The sequence below is a fragment of the Chelon labrosus genome, assembly GCF_963514085.1.
Source record: "Chelon labrosus genome assembly, chromosome: 21".
In the NCBI taxonomy this organism is placed as follows: Eukaryota; Metazoa; Chordata; class Actinopteri; order Mugiliformes; family Mugilidae; genus Chelon; species Chelon labrosus.
The window spans coordinates 20,232,267-20,247,266 of NC_140354.1; the positions used below are offsets into that span (position 1 = coordinate 20,232,267).

The 15,000-nt window shown below is 42.9% G+C and overlaps 1 protein-coding gene across 2 annotated transcripts in view; it reads right to left on the bottom strand.

The window, feature by feature from the left end:
- Positions 1 to 6,959, bottom strand: part of tnrc18 (trinucleotide repeat containing 18) — a 52,692-nt gene extending 45,733 nt beyond the window's left edge. The window contains exons 1-2 of one of the 2 annotated variants that reach the window (XM_084570188.1): positions 6,704 to 6,959; positions 4,569 to 4,912 (exon numbers count right to left, since the gene is read on the bottom strand). In XM_084570188.1, coding sequence (XP_084426314.1) covers positions 4,569 to 4,776 — 208 coding nt within the window. In that variant the 5' untranslated portion in view covers positions 4,777 to 4,912; positions 6,704 to 6,959. Of the gene's footprint in view, positions 1 to 4,568; positions 5,354 to 6,703 lie in introns of those variants that run through there. The other variant, XM_084570189.1, reaches the window with a different exon arrangement.
- Positions 6,960 to 15,000: the final 8,041 nt, after the last annotated feature.

Here is a 15,000-nt window from a genome sequence, read left to right on the forward strand (position 1 = left end):
CCGCGAGCTGCATGAATTATGATACTCGACGCCCGTGTGCCCTGTGAGCGTGTGCGGGACCGATTCAAGGGCTACCACATTTATCTAACCGGGTATGAATCTGTTGTGGTCAGGATAAATCGCTTTCTTTTCTCTCTCTCTCTGCAGAGTCCCAGGGGGAAACCCCGGCCCTAACTGCACTAAGCACAATCACATGCTTCTATTCCTACACACAAGACCTCAATCCTGCGCAGAGACACAAACGGCAACCTCAGCTCTCACCCTCTGGAAACACAAACGCACATTTTCCTCTTTTCGTGATCTTCGACAACACCTGCTTTTACTTCTTTTTTTTTTTTGTGGGTCTATTTGCCTACCGCTGTCTTGTGAGGATTAAAAATGTGTTGCTGGTTCAGGCCTGTTAGCCCCGAAGTCTCAACGATGAGGGACGACGCCCTTAGAGACATTTGTGTCTCATTAAATCCGTTTCAAACTGTCATCCCACACAGTTAAAGAATCCCCTGCAATAACAACACAGTGCCGGTAGCTTTAAGTTCACATGGACACGAACAATCTGAATAAAACCACCTCAGCAAGATGTAGAGTGGTGGTGTAAACCATGTAAACTCTCTGGTTACTGGAATAAATCTGTTGCTTCACGTGGGGTCTAGGAGGGACAGAAGCATGGAGGTAGAAAAACAACCAGTTGCTGGAGACGTGGAGACATCTCGGTTCATCTTCTTCTACTCTATCAGTTCAGTGTTTCAGATGAAGTTGTGGGAAAAAAAGCTTCTTCTGCTTTTATATTTCTGGCCGATTCAACAGCAGCGGAACCACTTTGTCTAAAAGGCTCTACGGTGATTGATGTTCTGCTTGCGAACGCTCAGAGTGCAGCTTGAAAGTGTTTGTGTCCTTCAGAGTTTTCTACATTTCTGCGTAAGAGCGACTCAAAACGTCAGCGGATTGACACACAAGTCCTGGAAATAGACGAAGAGAACCCGATCAAACAAATAAAACTGAATTATTGTAACTGATATTCGAGAAAATTGAGAATTAGTTCATATCTGTGAGTTGTGCAGCAGTTACCCGTGACTAAACGTTTCTGGTAACTGCTGATCTGTCGTCTACAGCAGCTTGGAGGAATTTTAGCTTCATTGCTTCAGTTCTGAGATGTTGGTGGGTTTCCTCACATCAACTGCTTGCTTCAGGTCCTTCCACCAACATTTCTATTGGATTAAGGTCAGGAATTTGACTTGGCCGTTCCTAAAACGTTCATCTTGTTCTTTTCTTTAACCGTTCTTTTGTAGAACGACTTGTTCTACAGGTCTCGGGCTCGTCGTCTTGTTGCGTGACCCAGTTTCTCTTCAGATTCAGGTTCTGTTCTGAGGAACGGGCTAAAATTCCTAAACGACTGATCAGCAGTTACCAGAAACGTTTAGTTGCTGGTAATTGCTGCACAAGATACTTGGAAAAAGGGTTAATTTACTTTTGTAGCTCACAGATATGAACAAATTATCAATTTTCTTGAGTTAGTAAATGCAAACAGGCAATACTGATACTTTATTGTGTCTACTTTCAAGACTTCAAAATCAATGTTTTGAGTCATTTTTCTGCAGAAATATACAAAATTCTGAAATATGCATGAACTTTTAAGCGACTCTGTAAATCCGAATCTCTGATCAGAGTGATTTTAAATCAAATACTGTCCATGCAAAACGCGGCGGCCGATTTAACAAAACTCGCAGGTGCACAGGAAATTATTTGCTTCATGGTTTTTTTTCGTGCAGCTGCTGCAACACTGACCCCGTTTCCACTCGACCTCAAAAGGCGCTCTGGGTGATCAGATTGTAATCGGTTACCAGTACAGGTGTAAGTGCAGCGAGCAGCAAGGACGGATTTGAGATCCAGTCAGAGAAACCACCTCAAGAGGAAGTTCAGGGGCAAATAGTAACCACAGCGAACCACGCAAGTGTAAATGCAAAAAGGAAAAAAAAAAATGTGCAACTACTACGTGGGTGGAAATATGTGAAAGGGAGAACCAAACCAGCGAGCTTGTTGACTGTATTTATAGTTGTCGTTTGTTTTGTTTTTTTAAATGGCTGTAACGTGAGTCGGACGCAGCGATTAGATCTCAGTGTAGATACTGGAGACGGACACTGATACCACATGCTGTCAAGTTAAAGAAAAATATATAATCGAATCTGCTTAATAGTTTTAACCTTGTTTTTAAATCACATAATTTTATAAGAATGCTGTCCATAAAAATAACTGTACAATATATAGTAAATAGATGAAAAGAAAAGGTGTAAAAATTTGTCAAAAAGTTGCACGGTGTAAAGATTATGGTGATAACAGAAGAACTGGGTCGTCAACATTCAATAAAAAGACAAGAAATGCAACCAGACAAAGCTCTTAGGACCAAAACGATAAAAAGTTCTTCAGTATTTTACATAAAATTTTAAATAAACAAAGAAAATCTCCTTGGCCTCGTCTCGCCTCCAGCAGGTCCAACCTCTGCTGTTAAAGGGAGGACGAAGGGAGGACGAAGGGGGGGGACAGATGGCCTCAATCTGGTGACAGAGGCACCGGCAGACCTCCAATCAACAGAGGAACATTTACAGCCATTACAGCATCTATAAAACCAGAGCGAGACCTGATCTGGTTTAGATAGAACCGGTGTGAACGGGGAGGAGGAATCGGAGGCGCCTCCGGCTTCCTGAAATTACAACGTTCCAATATTTTACCTCTTATTTCTTTTTATCTTTTTTAAACGCAACCAGCTTTTAAGAGCTGCATCTTCTGTCATGTTTTGACAGAAGATGCACGTCGCACGTCGGCTCAGATTTATTATGAGAAGATGCAGGAAACGTCAAAGACACCCTTACTGGAGGCATAGATGTCAAACGTCAGCTTCTCAATGAATTTACAACAAATGCACTTTAAAATAAAACGAGCCATGAACAGCCACCACAAAAGATGGCGACCCCGGTTGCTCCGATTGCCCAGCGGCTCCTTGAAGGCCGAGCTCACGTCGTTTAATTGCAATTAAACGTCAACATTATGAACAATTACCCAGGTAATTATTACGAAACAGGATCGAACAAGCGCAGAGGGAGTGAGGTGGGTTTGGCTAATGCGATGTGTGTTGGGATTTTCTATCGAGCAGCCGCCGTAAAGTTAAATGACCCGTGTCGTACAGTGGTGTGTGTGTTTTAGTGGGAGGAGGCTGGAGAAGGTCACCGTGTGGGCAGAATAAAGTGTATCCCGCTTTAAAACGAGGGGGGAGTGTTTAAAGGCGTCGATCTGGCGGGTTGTTGGGTCAATTCCATCGAGCTCAGAGCCGCTGCGGGAGGGCAAAATGAGGAGCGCGGCATCACCTCGGGACGTTTAAAGCGTCCAAAAACATCCCCCCGTTTACTGAGGAGCCGCAATAAACTGCTCCCTGCTACATTTCTGTGGCACAACACGCCCATCAATCATCCGAGCGCTGCCCGCTGGGAGTTGATTTCATCTCTGGCACCTTTTTTTTTTCGTGTTGGTGTGTCAAGATTAACGCTTCGTCAGAGCTCACCTTTACAACTGAACCTTAGATTACAAAAAAACAACAACAAGGAGGGCGAGATGAGATGAGAGGAGAGGAGAGGAGATGAGAGGAGAGGAGGAGAGGTGTATGAAGTGGAATATTATCGTCTTCTTTGGGGGTTTACCTCCAAACAGAAACCAGAGACGCTGTAATTGTATCCCCGTCTGCAGAGTAACCCGATGAGAGCGTTTGTCAGACTTTCCATTTTCCAAAAGACACGCCACATATGGTTATTGAAGGCAGACGGCTAAAACACGCAGCGCTTGTCTTTTCACTTGTACGAGGTGGTTGGAAGCAAAAAAGGAAAACAACGCACACACGGTGTAGATGATTTACTACATGGTGTGGTGTGGGGTCGCTTTAAGAAGATGGTTCACGCCACACCTTCTCTCTGATGACTCTTTTATTGGACAAAACACATCAACACAGATTCACCAGTGCAGCTACACGAAGCAGTCCAGATACAAGAAGGAGCCAAATGTTCCAGCAGTGGTCCGTGGACGCCTGTAAGGTCACAACTTTATAACCCCCACCCCCAACTCTGCACAACACAATCCGCATCTGCTCCCACGGCAATCACAGCGTAATGGGGTCCACACGCAATCAAACACCATTGCTCCCTGTGACCCTGCCCTGCAACAACACCTACACCCACCAAAAAACCATCCAGTCCGAGCCCCTAAACCCACCACTCCTCCGTGTGCAGGAACCTGCAGAGTAATTTTCCGCTAATGCCTTGCCCATTACCAAGGCTGGGGGGGATCTGTTCACATCTGAAACTTGTCACAGCTTCTTTAAAGCGACCACTCCCCCCCTCTTATGAAAAATCTCCATCTGGATTCGCATAAAACCAAGCGGAGACCCGCGGACAGCAACAAACAAACATATGTGCGCATATTTGTTTATTTTTTTATTTTTTTTTAAGTTAATATCACACGATTTCAGGGTCGTTTCGCATTCACATTGCAGAATAATCGAGCAGGCGAACATCGCATCGAGTACTCACTGTGGTGTGGATGTAGGTTAATGGCCGATGGCAAGAATTTCCCGGAGTGGAGAGGAGGCGGGTGACTCGAGCCCAAGTGACCGGGAGAGGGAGGGATCCTCCCGGCTGCGGCCGCTGCTCCGAGTCGGTGAGACTCCATCGCGAGCCCAGCCAACAGCGGAGGCGGCACATGGACGGATCGGGGGGGACCAAAATCTCTGCCATCCATTATCCACAGAGGGGAAAGTTGGGAAAGGAAATAGTCCGCTCGGATAGGCCCCTTATTCCGAAAAAGCCAATTGTGGCTATAATAGTGTCTTTAGTTTTCCAGGGGAGTCGGGCTCCTTCTCAGCCATCCTGCCGACCTATAAAATACAAAAAAAAAAAATAAGAAAAAAATCTCTTGATAATCTGAGGGAAGACTGCACTGTTGAATCAAACTGTTGGAAACTGGCGGTTTAAGGATTTCTCCTGTTTCCAGAGAACACACTGTTCGGCCCGTGTGTACACGCAATGACGCAGTTTGGAAAACCACTTCAAAACTAAAGAAAAAACGCTGAATATCAGAGGACGGTCGGTGAGAAAGCACCAGTTTCTCCGGTCGTATCCTCAAACGCGGACTTTCACGCGGCTTTAACGTATATTTTGTGGCGATATTAACGGTTGTGCAGCCCGGAGCGTCACTCCACCCCCGCTGCCCCTCCGAGCAGGCGGCCGCTCCGGAGCTCCGATTCCCAGGGACACAACCAGGAGAGGAGCGGCCAGCTGCTGGTGCTCTGCTCCGGCCGCGGAAACATCTCCCCGGACCCCAAGATGGAAACGCAAAAAAAATAAAATAAAACAAAACACCTATTTTAACAACCCTTATCTGCCATATTTATATATTTTTTTTCTTTTTTACCGATTACACAGCTGTTTTTTTCCTCAAACCGTGCGAGCCGAGCTCCGGGGGCCGAGAGCCGAGAGCAGCCCTGTAAACCAATACACCATAAATACTGGAGGCGCATCAAATATAAATTTCAAACGGGGTTAAAAATAAATAAGGTTGCAAAAGCCTGCATCGTTAATCAAGCGGGTTGGCTCGGAGGTTGGCGTTTTGTTGCCCCCACCACAGGCGACTCTAGTGCGGGTTGCTTCGCGGCTGGACATGGGTGCTGCCCCGGAGGAGATAAATCAGAAGCGTAACAACGAAAACACCGTTTAAAACTAATCACCGGTTACCGGGTGGAAGTTTAAACTCGTGTTAAGGGGTAAAATATGCGTGTTTTTAAACATAAATCGACATAATTTGGTTTAATGTGGCTCAAAAAGCGGGTTTGTTTAAATGAATTTGTGACAAAGCGTGATTAAACATGACATGTTGGCTCTAGTTGTTGTATTAAAAGCACCATAAATAGAATTAAAGTTACTTTAATTGACGATAAAGAGTTTTATTCAAGATGAGACGCAAAAAAAATATAAATACAGATTTTTTTTTAACAGATTGGCTGAAAATGTAGTTTAAAGCGGTGATAAGTTATAGATAGGTTAAAAGGCATAATAAAAAACTAAAAGTTAACCTTCAAAGGCTGCGAGCAAACACATTACAGCACTGACTCGTGATATCCAGGCGGGCGGGATCTGAAGAAGGGATCGCTCAGAAAAAGAAAAATCACAATAAACCCTCTTTCTTTAGAAACACGAACCAGACACAATGTTGCCCCAAGGAGCTTTGTAACATTCGCGAGGAGAGGAGGGCAAACTTAGGTCCCAGGACCCCCCTTATCGCTCTCTCGCTCCCTCTCTCTCTCTCCGTCTCCCCTCGGTCGTGGTCCATGCGCCACGGCAGCGGAGGAGCTCGGCGTTTCAGCCACGTTTCAAACTTTTCTCGGCTTCCATTAAAACTTTCTCGGGTGGAAACGTCTCGGAGGTGTCGTTTTTCACAGCAAACCCTCACCCTTTCGGTTTTTTGTTTTTTAAAAAAAAAAAAAAAAAAGAAAATCCAAACATGTCGTGTGCAATAACCTCCGCGCCCTTTTCGCTTTACATCCCAAATTAGGTTTTAAAAAAAAAAAAAAAAAAGCAGCGAGAACGATTTTAGCGAGAGAGAGAGAGAAAAGAAACCCGAAAAGGAAAACAAGGAAAGAAAGAAGAAGAAAAAATGCCGAGGTGCTTACTTGAATGGAGGAGAAAATGTCGGGCAAGGAGCTAAAATAATGTTCTCAAAAATGCGTCCAGGTTGCTGGGAGAACCGGAGTAGTCCATTACAGGCTCGTCCGAAGGTAAACTGGGGGATAACTGGGGGGGAGAGAAAGCCCCTGACGCGTCCTCCTCCTCAGCAATGAAACACAGCATTGTTTTTACAGGCCCCGCCCAGGACCTTTTTTTTTTCCACAACTGCAATCTCATTGGCTGCGCGGGACGTCAATCAAATTCCCCAGTGCATTAAAAAAACGCACCCTGGCCACTCGCCAGCACTATAAAACCAATTATGGAGCAAGGAGGTTGGCCAGTTTCAAGGTCCCCTCTCCCTTCAAGACTGAGTGATCAAAACAAGGAGTGGGGTTTTTTTTTTTTCTTCTCGTGTGGTTGAGTGTGTAGGGGGTTGTTAGACATTAGGAAACTAAAAGTAAAAGGGGGGAGTTAAAGGACTTAAAATATTACTGGGCTGTTTTCTCCCCAGGAAGCGGTGAATAATAATTAACTTATTCACTGTTCCGTTTACAGAAAAGAAGGAATCTCAAGAATGAAAATGAAATCCTGAGATTACAATCTCATAATTAATTGAATGAAGGCTTTTCAATCTGAGCAACCGGCCTGGTTTATACCTTATAAGGCCAGTTATTGTGGTTATAATAATAAAAAAAAAAGAAAAGTGAATGTTTCACCCTGACCTTGACAGTAAACGTGTCTTATTGCTTCGTGTGCAGATATTCTCACGTGAGGAATGGCTAGGCTAGCTGACTAGCTTAAATGGTTGAAATGATTGGATAAAAATAACAAAAATAGCTGCATAAAAGTCAATTAACATCTTAATAAGGTTCGTTCTAGGTCACATGGTTGGCTACGACAAATAAAATGACTAAAATGTTTGGCTGAAATGAATAATTTAGCTGAAAAAAGCTAGCTAAGATGAAGAAATGACTGGAATAGTCGTGTACTAGCTTAAATAGTTAACTAAGACTGATAAAATGATACAAGCATTTGGTTAAATATGATAAATCAGCTTAAATAGTTGCGTCAAAGTAACGCGCTAGCTTAAATAGTTAACTAAAACTGATAAATTAGCTGAAATGGTTGCATTAATGTAAAGCACTAGCTTTGATAGGTGACTAAAACGAATAAAAGTGTTAAAACATTTGGTGTAATCTAATAAATTAGCTGAAATGGTTGTGTCAAAGTAACGCACTAGTTTAAATAGTTAGCTTAAACTAACAAATTAGCTGAAATGGTCAAAGTAACACGCTAGCTTACATAGTTAGCTTAATAAATTAGCTGAAATGGTCAAAGTAACGCACTAGCTTGAATAGTTAGCTTAAACTCATAAATTAGCTGAAATGGTCAAAGTAACGCACTAGCTTACATAGTTAGCTTAATAAATTAGCTGAAATGGTCAAAGTAACGCACTAGCTTGAATAGTTAGCTTAAACTAACAAATTAGCTGAAATGGTCAAAGTAACACGCTAGCTTACATAGTTAATTTAAACTAATAAATTAGCTGAAATGGTCAAAGTAACGCACTACCTTAAATAGTTAGCTTAAACTAACAAATTAGCTGAAATGGTCAAAGTAACGCACTAGCTTAAATAGTTATCTTAAACTAACAAGTTATCTGAAATGACTGCATGTACGCAAATTACTAGCTTATATAAGGGGCTAAACTAATGAAATGATTAAAATGTTTGGCTTTATCTAATAAGTCAGCTGAAATATGGGCGTTAAAGTCACGTTTTAGTTTAAATAGTTGGGTCCAACTAATACATTAGTTGAAATAGCTGGAAAGAAATAACGAAATAGCATGGAAATTGTTGCATGGAAGTAATATTATAGCTAAAATGAATATATGACTGACTAAAAATAATGATATAGCTCAAATAGTTACGTAAAATGAATGTAAAAGCTCAGATAGTAAGCTCCAATTAATAAAATAGCTGAAAAGACTTGATAAGAATAATGAAATAGTTAAAGTAGTCATGTGAAACTGGCTTAAATAGTCCACTAAAACAAAAACTTAGCTGAACTGGTTGGCTTAGCTGAACTGGTTGGCTAAAAATAAATAAATAGGTAAAATATTTGTCTAAAAGTAAAAACTCATCATTGTTATGTGTTGGCGGGGCCTTCCTTTGTGTTATGATACCAACAAGGAACCTTGAGACCGTGTCATTCTTCACAGCGGCTGCATTATTTATTCCCTAAACACATTAATTCCACTTTTTCTATGCAAATGACCAAACGAGGCTGTAGGTGAAGCAACGCTGTGAATAATCTGAGCCTGAACACACACAGATTTGCATTAGAAGAGGAAGAGAAGAGTGGCGTCCTCATTTAAAATTCAGGAAACCTTTGGCTCGAGAAGCTCGGTGGAAGTCTCGCGATATTTCCTCCCTTTTTTTATTATTATTATTATTGTCAATAACTTTCCTTTGAAGTAAAACCGCCTCGTGTTACATAGTTGCAAAAAATGTTGATTATAAAAATTGGAGGCGGTTTCAAGCCACCCATGGTCACCCTCCCTCCTAGTCTCCTACACTCTCCAGCCCCTCCTCCTTCACCGGGACGGTTTCAAGGCGTCCCACCACCGGTAAAGAAAGAGCTGAAGGAGAGGAGGGAGAGCAGCAGCAGCAGCAGCAGCAGCGGACTCAGGCGAGGAGCAGCAGCGGGGAGAGGCAGCCCGCTGCGGGGGTGTTCTCCAGGCTTCACCCCGGAGCTGCGCAGAGACAAGAAGCCGCTCGGCGACAGCTCTCACCCCGCTGAGCCGCCTCCTCGCAGCGCCTGTCACTCCTGACGGGACCCAGGGAGGGAGTTTTTTTTTTTTTTTTTACCAGGCGGGGATCAGAGAGATGTCCCGGACCGTCCGAGGGGACCAAGCCGGCCTTTGTTCTCCAAAACGCGCTCCGGCTGGGGAATTCAGACAATGCCTTCAAATTAGGGCCCTTATTGTTGTTGCTGCGCTCTTTTCACCCCGCGAGTGGAGGAGGCAGGTTTCTTCTCCCTGCTGCTGCTGCTTCTGCTGCTGCTGCTGCTGTTGTTGTTGTTGTTTTTCTCGTCGGTTATTTCCACATTGAGGTGGGTATGGAGGAGGCTGTGCGGGTTGTGGTGACATTTATAACCATTTTACAGCCATTCAGCACAATTTCCTCACATTAATCCACACAAACGCTCCATTTTACGCACGATTTACGCACGGATTCAACTCATAAACACACCGTTTTAATGTAAAAAAGACAAAACAATAAAATCAGAATATAATATAATCCAACAACATTTTGTACTTTGAGTTATTGCTTCTTAATTTAAGGTAAATTGACGTAACAAGTAGTTGGAGAATGTTCCAGAATAGCATCTAGTATCTGTTTATTTCAGCTCTCAGGAACAGATGGGACCATTTGGTAGATTATGTTTTGTTTTTTTTATCCACCAACTGGGCTCTTTGAGAACGCTCCAACCTTTTCTTTTTTTCTTGTTTTTTTTTGTTCCAAGCTTATGGAAAAGTACAGAACATATATTATTTATAGCATCAAACTAGAATATTCGAGGCTGGGGCTGACTGACTCGGCTGAAGGATCCAGAAAATGATTTGATTTGGTGGACAAAGGATGTATTAAACCCCAGTGGGGGGGGGGGGGGGCAGAGATTGATTAATTCAGCTGGAGGAAGGAAAGACGTAAATATAGAAAAGAGTTCCTCCTGCCTCAGCACCATGAGCCAATGAAACCGGATTATAGCGTGTCAAGAAACCTGATAAAACACACAAAAAAACACCAAAAATCCCCTCAAATGAAAAGAATGATCTGTTTTCTGGTTAAGGATGGATGCCAGTTCATATCTATCTATCTATCTATCTATCTACTTGCCAGTTCATTAGGTACACTAGTGATATCTGTCACTCTCCCTCTAACCAGGGTCTAGACCCCTAGTCGTCCTGCCCCTATCTACTACTACCGTCCTCTGGGATTATAATGTTGCTTCTCATTTGACTCTAACCGTCTAAATATCCACACCCGAGCCCGGTCGCCTCGGTAAATTCACTTCCAGATGATTTATTTGATTTATTAGGTGTAACCGAGTCGGTGTGACGGAGCCCGTGTCGGTAAGAAGCTGTCGATTCACGTCAGGTTTCCTGGAACAGAATCCTCCGCTGGATGTTTCCTGCTCTGAACATTTAAACGGCCACTTGCCAGTTTATTAGGTACACTGGTGATTTCTGTCACTTTCAGTTTGTCTTCCGGCCTAAATCCACCAGAACCAGGGTCCAGACTTCAGGCGGTCCCATATCCGTATCTAATACCCTCATCTGGGACCATCTATCTATCTATCTATCTATCTATCTATCTATCTCATGTACTTGTACTTGCCAGTTCATTAGGTACACTACTGAAAACGTTCTAATGTAACAGTCCTACACTAAACCTTAGCTTCATATTCAGCTCGGTCGTGAACATTAAAGCGGTCATGAAGGAGGATTCAGTGCAGGTGTTTTGGCGAGCGAGTGTACGTTAATGAAGGTTCTCGTTGATCCAGGTCGTATAGAACAAACTGAAACAAACGCAGTCGCTGGAGTTAAATCCTTGACATTTAAAAGTCTGGTGGAGTTCAGGTTTTTATTTAAGTATCAACATGAAACCAACGACCAGATACTCACCTCCAGTTACAGATAAATGCGTGTGTTTTTCTGCAGGAAGAACAAATGAAAGCAAAAGAAATGAAAGTGAAAAGATTTTGTGTGGCAGGGGCATGAGATTGTAACCCAGGAGGAGGAGAAGGAGGAGGAGGAGGAGGTTGGGGTCGTAGGTGGTCTGTCAGTCTGATCTGTGTTCAGGCTTTCAGCGTTAGTTCATGTTCCTGTTTCTGAGGAATCTTGAGGTTTCTTTATTCGCGAGAAATCAACCACAGGGCCGAGCAGGAGAGGAAACACTGATGCAACGAAGGAAAGAAGTCAGAAAGATTTGATTTGTCAGCCTTCAGAGAAAGAGAGAGAGAGAGAGAGAGAGGGAGAGCAGAATGAAAACCTAAAACAAGACCAGGGGTTTGAATATGATCCATTATTCTCTGCTGGCCTCTTTCTGTCAGCACCGGTAGGCCTCTAGTTGCCTCTCGCCCAGGTTTATTTGCCCCGGCCGACCGGCTGGTGTAACGCAGCGGCCCCATCTGTTGGGGCGAGACAAGAACTGCAGACGGCGTGGAAGCTGGAACTGTGGAGCAGCTCTTCTGTCCTGAGTCGTTTCTAAAAAGTCTCAGACAAACACCTGCACACGCTCGCGCAGGCCGGGCCGGGCCGGGCCGAGGAGGAGCGTTGTGCTGGCGTGGCAGTAAAAGGATATGAGAGGGAAGCAGCCTCAGCAGAATCACAGGGTGGACGTAGAGGAGGAGGAGGAGGAGGTGGAGGTGGAGGTGGAGGAGGAGGTGGTGGAGGGATGCAGAGGGATGGAATACATTTCCAAGCGTTCAGCCTCGGCCCAGAACGCTGCACTAAACTGGGACGGCCTGATTAACGGAGGCTGTGGTGTCACAGAAACAGGATGTGATGCAGGGAGGGTGGGGCCGCTGCACCATCCTCCGTCCAGCATCGCACTGGGACACATGCCAAAACATTAGGTACACTAGTCAATTCATTCTGCATTAAGTAAATCTTCCTCCATGACTGTTTTAGTGTTCAGCATCAGAAAGGAGATAATTCAAACTGTTATTAATGAACGTTCATGTTCTCCTTGCCAGTTTATTAGGTACACCGCAGCCTTTTTTGGTCATTTAATCCCAGCAGTTTATGCTCAAAGGGATTTACCAGGTTCCAGGGGCAAGTGAAAAATCATTAAAGTCATATACAGCCTGGCCATATTATTAGGTACACCAGCAAATCTATTTGTGACTGCTCTAATGTTCAATTTATGATCAAACAGCATCAGGAAGTTGCCTTGAAATATATATAAAAAGGGCAAAAATATAAAGTATAACCAGGTAGAAATGTATACAAGACGTCTAAAATAACTAGTGACACCTGTTCCTATTATTTTGGCATCTTCTTCAGCGGGTTAAGGCTAAATAACCTTAGTGCTTTATTCAATCCAAAGTGAAAACACGGCTGAATCAACATCTCTCTGGGTTATTTTAAACTAATCCTGAACACTGTAACCTTCACCAGGACCAGATTTAGTTCAGGGCTGTTTATATTAGGATGGATTTACTAGTGAACTCAATGAATGTGACATAAAACAACAGGGTTTTTATTTTTTTTTATTCACAGTAGCATCAAGTGAATCAAACCCCTTTGTTATTGCGTAAATCAGGACAGAGCTCAATGAGTCAATGAGTCACTTTAGAAATGAGAATATAAATGAGCCTTTGTCGCCACCTGCTGATCAACCCGCGAACCTGCTTTAGATTCAATAATTTAGGATTCAGAACAAATAAATAAACGAATAAATAAATAAATAAACTGAAGCCAGATTAGATTTGACTTCGAATATAAATTAGTAAATAATCTCCTGATCCCTGGAGGAGAGTGTGATGGAGATGATGTGGAGCCTCAGGGAGGAAAAAGGTCCCCAAGGGTCAAGTCAGCTGAGCCAGGTAACACTCACATGCCAGATTAGATTAGATTAGATTAGATTAGATTAGATAGATACTTTATTTATCCCGTAGTGGGAAATTCGGTGTCTAGCAGCTTCACTGCATAGAAACAGATGTAAAGATAGATATAAAATATACAGTACCATCATCAATGACCACAGTCTAGTTGGTTCCTCAGGGAGGCCTCATGTCTCATTGTATGGACTCATGTCCTGAGTCTCATGTCCTGAGTCTCTTGTCCTGAGACTATACAACAAGAGACAGAGACAGCAGCCCGTGACTGAACCAGCTTCTCTGAATGACTATGGCGTCCTGTAGAGGGTGGTGGACATCTTTCATGATGGACCAGAGTTTGTTCAAGGTCCTTTCATCTTCCACTGATATCAGAAGACTCCAGCTCTGTCCCCCTACCACATAGTCCTCCTTCTGGATCAGCTTGTCCAGCCGTGAGGTGTCCTTTTTCGTCTTAGTGCTGCCACCACAGCGTAGAAGAGGACACTGGCAGCGATAGTCTGGTAGATGTTAAACCATCTTAGTCTTCTCACGGGTAACAGAGGAAACGGCTCTGACCTTGTTTGTAGACTGAGTCCAGTTCCAGATGTAGACCCAGGTCCTTATAGGTCTGAACCACCTCTACACACTTGATGGTTACAGGCTGCAGGTTTAGGCCTGGACGTCCTGATATCTACTACCACCTCCTTGTTTTTAGCTGCGTTGATCAGAAATTCAACTGGCTGTTAATTATTCTATTATTTGTTCCTTAGTTTGCTTTAATTCTACCGAAACGACCTTGATTATAAACAGTAACACGTGTTTTAACGACTGATTAACTCTGCTGCAGCTTTAATCTCTTTAATTATTACCATTTTATATAAACGCAGCAACTACAGGCCGCAATAAAAGTGTAATACGTGACTAAATACCGAGTATAAAACAGTCTCCTGCCAGTTCATTAGGGACACTAGTGAATTCATTTTAATATAATCAGTCCTGGTGTTCAGCATTAGTTTAAAACAACAACTCTAGAACAAGTCATGAAGGACTGTTTATGCTCTATTCTGTTAAAATATATTTTTCCACAAGTGTACCTAATGTTTTGGCAAAAGTGTATAAGAGAGCTTTTACTGACTTTACATTTACTCCCTGAACTTTAAACTGATTAGTAAGCATCTTCTGTGAGCATAAACTGTTGAGTCAAGGTGAACCAACAGGTGCTTTAGTGTACCTAATGAACTGGCCATCAGGTCTATACTTATAAATACAGGCCTTTATTAGTCTATGGAGTTCAATGTGTAAGATGTGTTCATATGACACCAGCTCAAACACTTGACTTTAAAATAAAGACAGCCGTGAAGCATTTAGTCCTCAACTGTTGTTTTAGAATGAACTCACTTGTGTACCTAATGTTTTGGCAGAGTTATGTAAAGCCAGATGGATAAAGAGTTAGGATTAAATGAAGCAGCAGGTGCTACAGGGAGCAGCCATGTTGGAACCAGACAGGATTAGATTTCTATTTTCAAAAGATCTCAAGTTTAGTTTGGACTAAAAACTAGTTTGTAGAAGTTAGAGTTTTAGTTTCAAGTGAAGATCTGATATTTTAGGTTTTCTTACTGTTAGCATGTTAGCCGTTAGCACTGAAATAAATTAGAGTTTCTAAACAGTTTCAAAGCAAGACAAGAGTCAAACA